Source organism: Malania oleifera, chromosome 7, assembly GCF_029873635.1.
Source record: "Malania oleifera isolate guangnan ecotype guangnan chromosome 7, ASM2987363v1, whole genome shotgun sequence".
Classification (NCBI taxonomy): Eukaryota; Viridiplantae; Streptophyta; class Magnoliopsida; order Santalales; family Ximeniaceae; genus Malania; species Malania oleifera.
The window spans coordinates 37,792,812-37,806,860 of record NC_080423.1 but is presented as its reverse complement, the minus strand read 5'-3'; the positions used below and the strand labels follow the sequence as shown (position 1 = coordinate 37,806,860).

General features: G+C 36.2%; 1 protein-coding gene across 1 annotated transcript; it reads left to right on the top strand.

The window, feature by feature from the left end:
- Positions 1-378: 378 nt before the first annotated feature.
- On the top strand, positions 379-13,752 carry LOC131160160 (uncharacterized). Its single transcript, XM_058115541.1, has 4 exons — positions 379-555; positions 12,158-12,590; positions 12,883-13,089; positions 13,314-13,752. Exons 2-4 carry the CDS (start codon positions 12,333-12,335, stop codon positions 13,608-13,610), a joined length of 762 nt encoding a protein of 253 aa, XP_057971524.1. The 5' UTR covers positions 379-555; positions 12,158-12,332; the 3' UTR covers positions 13,611-13,752.
- The last annotated feature ends 297 nt before the right edge of the window (positions 13,753-14,049 follow it).

Sequence of the window (14,049 nt, the reverse complement as noted above, 5' to 3'; positions counted from 1 at the left end):
TTAGACTTGTGAATTCAAGAATTTAGTGTCACCCTAATATTCATTTTTTAAGACCTAATATCTATTTTTTGTACCAATCTTATATTTCAGAAGTTGAGGTTTGAATTTTATATTTATATTTATTTATTTCTATGGGAATTTAAATAAAATTATATTAAGTTTTAATTAATTATAAATTTAAATGTAAAATTTCAAATTCATGATCTCAAATAAATCTCATTATTTTTGGGATTTTAATAATTTATTGTATCTCAAAGCGGCGGGCATGGATGAGATGATTTTAAACAGTAAGCGAGGAAACTAGCCGGATAAACTAAAATAGAAGGACTGAAATGCAAATTCGGTACAAATATTTAGTAAGACTTGCGAGGGACAGAAGATTAAAAAATGGTTTCTCTCTCTCGAAGTTATTATATTAAGGCGACTTTCGTTGCAAATCCAATGTGCGGGCAGCAGCTGAAGCTAACCACAACAAACGGCGATTTAGCCGGAGCAACTGAGGTTCCCGTCGATTTCTGCTCCTGGGCATGCCTTAAATCCCTTTTTCGTCAATGGGTACTTGTTTTTTCCCCCCCTCCTAAAATCCTGTGATTTGAGCAAAATTCAGCGAGAATGTGATAACATAGTCTCTATTTCTCATCATATTTTGTTTGATAGATTTTGTATCAGCTACAGATTACCTTGTGGGTTGCTATTTCCTTTTCATATGAACATTATATTTCTCATTCACTTTTTTTAAAAAGAAACTACACGCAAGTCCTGCTAAACCAGAAAAGGTGCATGGATGGGTCTAAATTGGTTAGGAAGCTGCTGCTTGTTGAATAATTGATCAGATTTTTACAGTTGATTGCTGATTTGAGCATCTGTAAAGTAAAAAAAAATGATACTTTTTACTTCTTTATTGAAGTAGGTTAGGCATTTCATGAGTATTTTCACTGTCGATTGATTTTGTTTTTGTGTTTGTTTGTTTTTTTTTTTCCTTATGAAATTCAGTGATTTGAGCTAAATTAAGCGAGAATGTGATAACATATCCTCAATTTCCCACCATATTTTTGTTTGATAGATTTTGTGTATGCTACAGATTAGTTTGTGGGTTACTATTTTCTTTTCAAATGATCATTATATTTCTCATTCGTTTTTTAAAAAAAAAAAAAAATTATATGCGCAATTCCTGCTAAACCAAAGAAGGTGAATGGATGGGTCTAAGTTGGTTAGGAAGCTGCTACTTGTTGAATAATTGATCAAACTTTTATAGTTGATTGCTGTTTTGAGCATCTGTAAAGTTTTTTTTAAAAAAAAGTGATACTTTTGCTTTTTTATTGAAGTAGATTTGGCATTTCATGAGTATTTTCATTGTTGATTGATTTTGTTTTTGTGTTTGTTTGTTTTTTTTTTTGAAATATTTTTTATTTTTGTTTTTTGTTGAAATAGTATTGATTATGTTTTATTCAGTTCTTCTTATTTTTATTTTAATTATGTTCTTTTATTTTATTTTTATTTAGTTGTACTTTTAATTTTCTGTGGTTCCCTGCGTGAAGAATGTTTATGATGTAATGTGGGTACTTCCATTCCCAAAACTCAGGTTTACTGTACATGTTAGATTAGTAGTGTTCTTGAATTTCTTTGATAGTCTTTGTAGCAAATATATCTAATAGAAATAAGCATCTCGTGGAGCCATTAGTTCTGCAAATGTAAGCGAGGGCATACTCAATACACTATTACCAACCTCAGTTCAAAGACAAATGGAGCAAAATTTTTAAGCATAAGCAGGTGAATAAGTCAATATAAAAATGGGCTTCGTTTTTGTAATTTGTCACCTGTATGTTAAGACCGAAGGAGCTTATGGGTGGACTTCATACACATGGGTGAATACCAACTTGACCCAAAAGGTTAAGCCTATTGGGTCGTGGGTCCAACCATGTATATAAGCACCCATCATCCACTCTAATTTTCTAACGTGGGACAAACTACAAGTGGAATTCTCAACAATCTCCCCCTCACTTGTGAGTTCCAACTACTCCCCCTTGAATGAAAACCGTTTCCCTTATGGAAGCAAGCTCAATTCCCTAACAGTTGCTCAAGTAGGCCTTACCACTGGCGCCTTACGTGCCTCAGATTGTATTCCACGTGCCTCCGAACCAATCTTACCTCTCACATCTTGACCCTATTTGGATCCATCCCCAGCCTAGATGATCTTTATTGGTTTCGGCCACACACTTGATCCTCCAACTATTAGCACGTCAGGAGAATTAGCTTCCCGTCTCGACTTTTACAAAGTCGCTCACCTAGAGTTACGAACCGTTGGTTCTGATACCATTTGTTAGGACCTTGTGAGCAACCAGAAAAATTGAGACACCAAAAATTTACGTGGTTTGGCCAAAATTGACTTACGTCAACGGAGCACACCACAATTCACTTAAACCGTTGGGAAAGAAAATACAATCTCTCAAGCCTCTCTTCTCTCTTCCTCACACTCTCTTCCTCCTCTCTATTTTTCTCTGTACATACTATCTCTCAACAGCTCCTTTATTTATAGGTAGCTGGTAATCAATCACAATAAATTACAATAAATCAAATTTGAGGAATTACATTCATCTAAATTAAATGGTCGCAGATTACAGCTTGCAGACGTGTCTCTAGCTTGCAGCTCACACGTCTCCAGCTCTGCTCACGCGTCTCCTGGTTCCAGCACAACAATCTCCCACTTGAAAACGGAGACGCCTCCTCAACCACAGTATATGAATAAATGATGTACTCAAAATATGTCTTTAGGCATGAAGACGAACTGAAGTTGAACACAACTTCAGCTTCTCTGTAGTCACCACCTTAGTTAACATATCTGTCGGATTTCTGCTACCTTGGATATTTTCAAGTATCAACATGCTGTCCTCTATGAGAGATCTAACGAAGGGATAATGCAATCCAATATGTTTAGTTTTGGGATGAAATGCGTAGTTCTTTGCCAGATGTATCGCACTCTGACTGTCATTGTACAAAACATTCCTCTCCTGCTTTAATCCAAGCTTCGTTAACAAACTCTGAGGTCAAATCATCTCTTTACTGACTTCTATCATTGCTATATACTCAGCTTCTGTAGTAGATAGAACAACAATTTTTTGTATCTATGACATTCAACTAACAGTTGTTGTGCCAACAGTGAATATATACCCGATGGTGCTTCTGTGATATTCAATTTCACTTGCAAAATTAGCATCTACAAACCCTTGGATTTTCAAATCACTTTTGCTGAAACATAGGCACTTATCAATAGTGCCACGTAGATATCTCAAAATCCACTTCACTATTTTCCAGTATGTCTTCCCTGGATTTGACATATACCTGCTGACAGCTCCCACTGCTTGGCCAATATCTAGTCTGGTACCAACCATAGCATACAAGAGACTTCCAACGGCCGAGGCGTATGGTACCTTAGCCATGAAGTCTTTTTCTTCATCTATCTGGGGAGACTGCTAATGGTGTATTTACAATTTTGACGCTGCTCATGTTAAACTTTTGTAAAACACGGATGATGTACTTTGACTAAGATAACCGCAACGTTTCTTGTTGCTTATCTCTAGAGATCCGCATCTCAAGAATTTGCTTTGCAGGACCCAAGTCTTTCATATCAAATTCCTCTGACAATTGCTCTTTCAATTTTCTGATTGCTTCTATATTTGATCTTGCGACTAGCATATCATTAACATATAACAGTAGGATAATATAGCTAGTATAATACCCTTCTGAAGTAGCAACAGTGGTCGGCATTGCACTTTTGAAAATTGTTCCTTTGTATACAGCTGTCAGATTTCTTGTGCCACTGCCTAGGAGCTTGTTTGAGATCATACAAACTCTTCTTCAATTTGCATACAAGATTCTCTTTGCCTTTAACTGAGAAACCTTCTGGCTATTGCATATAAATTTCCTCATCAAGATCATCGTGAAGAAATGCCGTCTTCACGTCCAATTGCTCAAGATGTAAGCCCTCTGAGACAACAATACTGAAGACAAATCTGATGGTTGTCAGCTTCACAATCGGTGCAAAAATATCAGTGTAGTCAATTTCTTCTTTTTGTTTGAAACTTTTGACTACTAATTGGGATTTATACCTCTTTGATCCATCATGCTCTTCTTTGATCCTGTACGCCCATTTGTTGTGAAGAACCTTCTTACCATTGGGCAACTTAGTTATTTCCCATGTTTTGTTGGAGTTAAGGGACTTCATCTCGTCTTTCATTGCAAGCTCCTACCTGCTCGAATCTCCTGCCTGACATGTTTTAACATAGCATTCAGGTTCTCCTCCATCTATAAGAAGTAAATGATTCACATACCTCCTATTTGGTACATGCTGTTGAGAAGATCTCCTAAGCTCTAGTGCTGGAGTAGGAGGTGGTGGTGCAACAATCTGCTCCATAGGTTCCTCTACTTGAGGATTTTCAGTATTTTGTTGAGGATTCTCAGTGTTCCGCTGACGTATCCTTACACCTAGAACATCATCCACATCTACAAAGGTTGTTTTAGACTCTGTAGATTCTGTTGTGTGTCTATCTTTGTACATCACCTTTTTATCAAAAATTACATCTCTGCTTCTGATCACCTTTTTGTTTTCATCATCCCAAATGCGATACCCATATTCATCTCCACCATAACCGATGAAGGTGCATTTTCGGGATTTTGGATTTAGCTTATTCTTGACATGATCATTGATATGTACATATGCAATACAACTAAAAACTCTCAAATGTGAAAGTCTTACCTCTTTATTGCTCCGTACTTCTTTTGGTAGACTATAGTCTAATGGTATTGATGGACTCCTGTTAATCAAATAAGCTGTTGTGTTGACTACTTCTGCCCAAAACATCTTTGGCAAGCCTGACTGCATACGCATGCTTCTGGCTTTTTCTGTCAACGTTTTGTTCATCTGCTTGGCTACACCGTTGTGTTGAGGCGTACCTGACACAGTTTCTTCCATTCTGATACCATGCTTATAACAGAATTTCTTGAACTCGGTGTCAACATACTCACCACCGTTATCTGTTCTTCGCTTCTTGATTTTCAAACCAGTTTCATTTTCTATCATTGCTTTCCAAATTTTAAAAGCATAAAAAATGTCAGATTTATATTTTAGGAAGTAAACCCATACCTTCCGTGAATGATCGTCAATAAATGTTACGAAGTAATGCTTCCCACCTGTGGATGAAATGGTTGTTGGTCCCCATACATATGAATGAACTAGCTCAAGTCTCTCCTTCTTTGGGGTACTAATGTTCGTTTGGAAACTGACCCTCTTCTGTTTCCCAAATATGCAATCCTTACATGTGTCAATCTTCACCGACTGTAAATCACTCAACTTACCCTTTGAGTGCATCATCCTGAGTCTCTTTTCACTCATGTGTCTGAGTCGTTGATGTCATATGTTACTATCATCATTTCCTGTAGCAACTACAATAGACATGCATGCATTAGGAGTTACATAAAGAGCCCCACTTTTCTTACCTCGTGTAATCGTCAGTGCACCCTTCGAAATCTTCCATTCATCACCAATGAAAGTTGTGTTATGTCCTTCATTTGCCAATTGACCAACTGAGATCAAGTTCTTCCTCAGGTCTGGAATATATCTGACATCTCCCAGCTTCCACACTGACCCATTCATATTGATCTTCACTGTCCCCTTGCCGGCAATGTCGCAAGGTTGATCATTGCCAAGATATACTTTACCGAAATTACCTGATGTATACTCCTCTAGGCAATCTCTGCTGCAAGTGGCATGGAATGAAGTTTCAGAGTCTTAACACCCAAGACTCTTTTTTACTCTCCAAAGAGCAGATCAACATATCATCATTTTCTGAAGCAACATTTGATTCTGTCTTTGACTTTGTCTCATATTCTTTCTTTAGACTTTTGCACTAGTTCTTGTATTCCACGTGCCTCCGAACTAATCCTACCTCTCATATCTTGACCCTATTCGGATCCATCCCCAGTCTAGATGATCCTTATTGGCCTCGGCCCCACACTTGGTCTTCTAACTGTTAGCACGTTAGGAGAATTAGCTTCCCGTCTCGACTTTTACGATGTCGCTCACCCAGAGTTATGAACTGTCGGCTCTGATACCACTTGTTAGGACCCTGTGAGCAATCAGAAAAATTGAGACACCAGAAATTTACATGGTTCGGTCAAGATCGACCTACGTCCACGGAGCACACCACAATTCACTTAAACCGCCGGTAAAGAAAATACAATCTCTCAGGCCTCTCTTCTCTCTTCCTCACACTCTCTTCCTCCTCTCTGTTTTTCTCTGTACATACTATCTCTCAATAGCTCCTCTATTTATAGATAACTGGTAATCAATCATAATAAATTACAATAAATTAAATTTGAGGAATTACATTCGTCTAAATTAAATGGCCGCGGATTACAGCTTGCAGATGCGTCTCCAGCTTGTAGCTCACGCATCTCCTGGCTCCAGCACAATACTGTACCTATTGAAAGTGCAGATGATCTGTTTCTTCGCTCCTCCAACAGTAAAGAAAATATTGTTGTTAGAATTTGATGTTTTGTTATTATTATTTTTTAAAATACGTTTGTTTCCTTGCTACATTTTGTTGAAATATTTTCTAAAATATATGCTATGTGGGCTTGTCTCACATTGGAAAAAGTGAAAAAGAAAAAGTCATTAATAAATGATAAGGTAAAATATTCTCTTAAAATTGGTTAAGAGATAGTGTTAGTGTGTACCCTACGACGGAGCTTTGCACCATCCGCACATGCACGCGTGCGTCGCTTGGGCTGTAGGGCGCTAGTGGCACATTTAGATGACGCACAAGTACTTAGCACTTTTTATAAGATTATGTGGTGCGACCAAGGAGACACAAAGGGCGACTAGGTCGAACTATTCCAGAGTACTAAATAATAGCAGGTTCACAGAATGGTTCGACTAGGACGCGACCAAGAAATCTTGGAAGTGCGACCCGGTCGACTGTGCTATAAGTTGTACACAGAAATCTTCTAGAATGTGTCGACCAGGGCGCGACTAGGAAATTATGGAGGTGCGACCAGGTCAACGCATGTAACGCTTTGAACAAGTGTAACTATTCAGACCTTTGTAACTTTTGGGAAAAGGCATAATTCTATCTATTTAAAGACAGAATTAATTCCACGAAATATATAGAAATTTCATTGTTCTCTCATTCTCTTTCTCACATAAAATTTCCACAACTTGTATCTTCTTCAAATCTGGGTTTTGTTTTCTGTAAAAATAGAATACCAGAAATTTATTTCAGATTCTTCTAAGGGTGTTTGTGATCAGTTTTTGTTTGTGTATAATGCAAATTGATATCAAAATAATATTCTGGGCTTCATTGTATCCTGGAATTGTTTTTGCTGACTCAATACACACCGATCTAGTGGGGGTAAATAACGTTTTAAGGAAAATGACATTATAATGTGCCTTGAAGCATTTTCTATTCTACAGCTAATTTCTCCATCTTATTTCTACACATTTTGGGGAAAATAATGCTGTTATCTATTCTTTGTTATTTCACAACTTCTTATGCCAATGAAAAATGGGTTTATTTAGAACTATTAAGTAGTGTAATTATTTTTTTGTTTGGAGTCTTTGGATGGACTACTAGTAGAGAATCTAAGATTACCTACTTGCAGAGAATTGTATTTTCTCTTCTTCTACCCTTATATGTTTTGAGGCTGCTTGCATTTTCATCCATTTTTGTAACATTTTTGTTGGTTTAATAATTTAATAACTTTAACGGCATGGGAGTAGATCCTAGCATATTTATGCTATTTTTGGCAAACTCCTTACAAAGATATGCCTTTTCAACTGGCTATGCTACTAAGTTTTATTTGAAGCTTTTGACTGGAAATTTTCCTTATTCTGTGAATTCATTCCAGTTCACCATCAAAAAACAAAAAATAATTCATTCTAGTAAACTTCTTCATAGTCCTCTAAGACTCACTTGTTCAGACCAACTGTACAATTTTGGGGATTTGCTACTTAAAAGTCCTTGCATTGACTGAAAAATTTATTAATGAAGAGCCTTTTGCAGTGGTAGGGAGATGGGAATTGTATACAAAGGTTATGCCTTACTAAAAGCAATTGTAGTGTCTAAAAGAGATACTGTTCCTATGGTTCACTGGACTGCCATCCCTCATTTTTGTAGGTGTCAAAGCTGCCTGAGAATTAACCTTAAGAGTATGCGAGTACTTAAAAATTTGAAACTTTCAAATACTCCATCTGTGTGTGTTACTATTCATATTTTTTATTTTTCTTTGGGGGACGCCGGGGGGTGGGGGGGGGGGGCAGGGGTAGAGAAGGCCTTAGGGTTTGTTTAGTTGCAAAAAGCAATTTTCATTTTTTTAGTCATAGTTTTTAAAATAATTAAAAAATACTTCTTTGTTTTGTGAATTCATTCTGGTACACCACCAAAAAAAAAAAAAAACAGGTTTGGCCCATTATTTATTTATTTTTCAAGGTTTGCAAAATGCCACTTTATTTTCTAGGTTTACAAAATTTATATTGAAAAATTGGGAAATATCATTTTGTTGTTTTCTAAGTAGTTTTTTTTTTTTATAATATATAAATGTTGAAAACAAGGTAGCATTTTGTAATTTTTGGAAAGATGAAAATGGAAGATAATAAGGTAGAAGCTAAGGGTCTCTTTAGTTGTGGAACACAGTTTTTTATTTTCCGTTTTCTAGTTTTCCGAAGTATTACAGAAAAGTCAGCTTATTTTTCATTTTTGAAAAATAAAAACGTTTTTCACCACTGCCCCTTGATTTTCTACCTTTTTCTTATTACAAATCCTGGAAACTGAAAAATAAGTTAGTATTTATTATAATTCTTTGGAAAACTAAACTAGAAAATGAAAATTATTTTCTACAACTAAAATGCAATGTAAGGTTGTGTCCTATAAACCCATCGTGGTCTGCCCCTTCCTTGGACCCCACATACCCGAGAGTTTCGTACACCAGGCTGCCTTTTTTTTTTTTTTTTTTCCTACTTAGTTACAAACCCTAAATGTTGGGAATCTACAAAGCGACTATTTTATTTAGATGAATTGAGAAAAAGAGGGGAAACATTTTTCAACCTGATTATCTAGTAGCCAAACATTTGGAATCTAGCTGGACATCTTGAAACTGTGGTTTAACACCATTTTGTGATCATTAGATCCTACAACTCTAGAAGAAACTAGCAGGGTAAGATTTGGTTAAAGATATCCTGAATTGAAATTTGATTATCATGGTGCATTCCTTTCTTTAAGTATATGCTGCTCAGTTTGACTATAATGAATAGGCTAATAGAGATTGTTAAAAAGTTATAGAGTTGGAATGTATCTTTGGAGGAATGTGGAACCAGTTGATAAGAAAATGAGATTAGGAAAACACTGCTCCCTGGCATTTAATACTACTTGAAATTAGGAATAGCTTCCCAAGAGGGGGAGTAAATTGGCTTTTAAAACTTTCTTTTAACTTCTTTTAAGAATCCTTAACTTCTTTAAACACTTAACCAATTCTTTAACTTATTTGTGTAATTTCACCAATCACACAACAACTTAATTAAACAACCAATCAATTAAACGCAATCTTCAAACCAAACAATCAATTTATTTTCCAAGTATAAGTCAAACAACAAACAACCAAACCAAGATATAAAGTATTCAGCACTTTGGTAATATAACAATTTAAGATGGCTGTTTGTTTATATTTGCCAAATTTGAACCAAACCCTGTTATGAATGAAAATTTATGCTTGCTAATGTAAAGCCCTGTATAGATAAATCAAATCACTCTTTCCAAATATTTAGAACTCAAATAAGCTCTTGGTAAATTTATCTTTGGGATGTTAACCAAGTAACGTACTCCCGTAAGGTTTCCGCAACATATGGTATCACCAACGTACTCCCTTTCGGTTTCCGCAACCCAAATCAAAATTAAACCTTAAGTTTGTTTGATTTTCCAAATATATGTAGTTTATATGATTCCCAAATTTTAAACCATCAACGCAATTTAAATATGCTGAAAATAAAGATTAAGGGAAAGAGAGAATGAGACGGAGATTTTTACGAGGTTCGGCTTATACCCAACCTACGTCCTCGCCTTTGGCAAACCACCAAAGGATTCACTAGTTCAGTTCCGTTGACGGGTGGAATAATACCGATTACAACACTCCTTGATTAAGGTTAGAGCCCGCCTTCTCCAAACGATATTCTCTCGTTTGGTCACTCCTTACATAGGCTAGCGCCCGCCTCTCTAAGCAATATTTCCTTGCTTAGCCAACGTCTAAATAACTCTTGGAACGTCAAAGAACAATAAGAAACAAGATATAATCTGCATACAAGTATACTCTCTCAAAGAGCAAGTTAGTACAATTTCAGCACTATGTGCTTTGAATGTAAAATACCAATATGAAATACAATGAAGCTCAAGTGTAGAATTCACCAATATCTTTCTTAGATAAGAATTAATAGTAGGAATCCAAAGGAGGAAGGATTGGCACTTCAGAATTCTCAGCAAAAGAATTTTTCAATGAGTGAGCAAGAGAGCTTTTGAAGAACAAGAATACTTTCAGCTTTACAAGCAGATTTTTCAATTCTTGGATGTGTTTTGATTTGCAAAACCATATATTTATAGGCTTTCAAACTTGTTTCCATGTTGCAAAAATTTCCTTTAAGTGTTTCCCAATATTATAGAAAGTTTGGAGCTCAAACGGCTATATTTTAAAATATTAGAATTTGAAAAATTTTCCCGTTGAACAGAGTTCAGTTGACTGAAGTCATAAGTTCAGTCGACTGAACTCAATGCTGCAACTTTCTGCCTATTCAGAAAATACTTCAGTCAACTGAACTTATTCTTCAGTCGACTGAAGTCACTTGTTCAGTCATCTGAAGTCCCTCCCGTGAACAGTGTTCAGCTGACTGACAGCAGTGACCCCGCTTCAGTATTTTAGCCATAACTTTTTATGTATAACTCCAAATTAGGTGTTCTTGGTGTCAAAAGAAAGCTAAGAGAAAATCCTAAAACTTTCATGTTCATCACTTTTTAAAATAATGAATGTTTGATAGTGAAAAATACACCTGAATATGACTGTATAAAAACTGACAGCAAACAGAAAAACCCTTTTTGGTGCTTTTTATTCCAAAAATGATTCTAACCCTTTTAAAATAATTTTTGACTTTATAAAATTATTTTACATATATTTTAAAAGGTAGTTAGGTCCAAGAAGTTAACCTAAGAGTTTCAAAATATTGCAAACGATATTTTAAACATTTAAAGTACTTACATGAAAACTTCTAAAACTTTTCTCATTCTAAGTCTTCATGTTTTGTTTCTTCAAGCTTCCATCTTTTCTTCAAACTTTCATATTCTTTGAGCTTTATCACTTTGCCTTTCTTTGGATCTTTTAGTATTCCTTGGCTTTCAACAACTCATTCATGTCTTCATATTCTTCAGGATTTAATATATCATCTTTAAATCCATGCTTAGACTCTTTTAAGCTTCATTTGATCGTCTTGAACACTTTGACCTTTGGTTTCTCATATATAAGCCCTGAAATATCATTACTCACACAAATACATTAAATTTCACTTGTTTGTTAGCATCAAAACAAGATAACAAGATTTTAAACCTTGTAAGGCCAACACTACTAGTATCACTGATACTAAGCATACTTCCTCTTCCGGTTTATGAGATTGGGCATTTATCTGGAATTCTTGGTTTTATAAAGAAGTCCTTCTGCCACTTCTAGAGTTAATTTCTGAATTAATGCAAAGACAGGCCATCCAAATTAAAAAATTTGAGTCCCCACACTTCTGTTCTCTTTCTGAATTTCAGAGGTTGATCCTCCTCTTTTTCAGCGGTTTATGAGATTGGGCATTTATCTGGAATTCTTGGTTTTATAAAGAAGTCCTTCTGCCACTTCTGGAGTTAATTTCTGAATTAATGCAAAGACAGGCCATCCAAAATTAAAAAATTTGAGTCCCCACACTCCTGTTCTCTTTCTGAATTTCAAAGGTTGATCCTCCTCTTTTTCTGTGGTTTTATTTTTCATTGCTTTTTAGAACTATTGATTCTAGTTCACACCACATGTTCTTTATTGATTCAATTTGAACTTCCTTGTTCATACACTTGATTGTTGAAATAAATTGCAGGGCACTGGTGATCCATTGAAGGAGTTGGTCAATTTATAGCATCATCACTGTGGAATGCTCTTACCTGGGTGTTTTTTTTTTTTTAATACTGAATTGATATATTATTCACCCCAGTAAATTTCTGGGATTTGTTCAATTTCAAAACTCTGCATCGCAATTGCTGCGTGTTGGTACAATGTCGATGTTGTCAAAGCTACGTTGCATCACCGTTGATGTCACGGGTACACTCATAGCCTACAAAGGAGAGCTTGGTGATTACTATTGCATGGCAGCCAAATCTGTGGGATTACCATGCCCCGATTACAAACGTGTCCACCAGGGTTTTAAACTTGCATACACTGAGATGGCAAAAAAGTACCCCTGTTTTGGGCATGCAGCAAAAATGCCCAACATTATTTGGTGGAAAACGTGTGTCAGAGATTCCTTTGTGAGGGTAAGATCTGTGACTTCTCCATTAGATCTTTTAGCATGATTTGTTGCCAATAGTTGCATGTTATGCTGTGGCTTGGAATGTCTTTGAAAAAGCAGAAAGAAATTTTTAGTTCCCCACTTGGTTTTCTGAATGCTAACAGTTGCAACCCTCTGTGATATCATGCAGTTGTGCAGTGCTTGCAATGGTCTAGCTAAATCATTTTTTTTTTTCTAAGAAAAACAAATTTAAAGGATTCTCGGCCTGGTTCTTTAGCTTCAATTTTGTTTGTTATAAAGTCTTGTTTTTCTGACAGGCAGGATATGAGTATGATGAAGAGACATTGGAGAAGATTTTCAGGCGTATATATGCAACCTTTGGTTCTTCTGCACCTTATACTATCTTCCCGGATTCCCAGCGGTTCTTGAGATGGGTACGTGAACAGGGTGTTATGGTTGGGCTTGTCAGTAATGCAGAGTATCGGTATCAGGATGTAATCCTTCCGGCCATGGGTCTAAACAAGGTAGGCGCATTAGTGGAAAACATAAAGAAATCAAGTGATAAATTTCCACTAGATTTCATTCTATTCTTAATGGTTTTTGTTAATTCTGGTATAATTTAATCACAGACATAGTTTCTCAATGTTGAATCTTAAGCAGTGGAATTATGTAGTTGCTGTGTTTACATGCCAATGCATTTGAACTTGTTAAACACTGAAAGTTCTACCGGTTTCATGTATGGCTTCAGGGATCTGAGTGGGACTTTGGTGTGTTCTCTGGCCTAGAAGGAGTGGAGAAACCAAATCCAAGGATCTATGAGATTGCCCTCGAAAAGGCTGGGAATATTGCACCGGGAGAAGCTCTGCACATTGGGGACAGCATGCGCAAGGACTATTTGCCGGCTAAGAGTGTAGGAATGCATGCATTGCTGCTTGATAGATTCAAGACAGCGGATGCTGAAGACTGGAGGAAATCCGGTGCACCTGTGCTTCCTGATTTGGTATCTGCGCAAGAATGGCTTACTTCAGTGAAGTTAACCTGTTAAGAGGCTTCCATGTTTGTTAAACATGGTCAGAAAAATTTTCCTCTGATCAATGGAAATCTGATGAGGGAGAGTTCTTTGTATTTTGATGGGGAAAATGAATACTGGGATAGTTGAGAGTATAATGAATTCTTTTTGTTTTGTTTTTCTGTTTGTCCGTTTTTGTTTTGTGTTGTGTTTTCTTTTACCAGGCCAAAATCTTAAAATGCAAAATGCATCCCATTTGCAAAACTGGATCCTCCCCAGCTACCAACCATGGCTCCCACTCGAGGGGTCTGGTTGCAATTGATATCTACAATGATAGCAATACTCATATATTGTTGTCAAATAAAAATTTTTTTAATAAAAAAATAATTACTTAAGTGATATAGTGAAGCACACATGTTTCCAAGTTGCAAATGGTAGCCCAGGTGTGTTTATGACACACACACACAGATGGGCA

What these genes read in the sequence shown, in the direction of transcription:
- LOC131160160 (XM_058115541.1), top strand. Translation starts at nt 12,333, where the DNA reads ATGTCGATGTTGTCAAAGCTACGTTGCATCACCGTTGATGTCACGGGT. An exon ending in TCAGAGATTCCTTTGTGAGG is followed by an intron (nt 12,591 to 12,882) that starts GTAAGATCTGTG and finishes TTTTTCTGACAG; the next exon opens with GCAGGATATGAGTATGATGA. An exon ending in CGGCCATGGGTCTAAACAAG is followed by an intron (nt 13,090 to 13,313) that starts GTAGGCGCATTA and finishes GTATGGCTTCAG; the next exon opens with GGATCTGAGTGGGACTTTGG.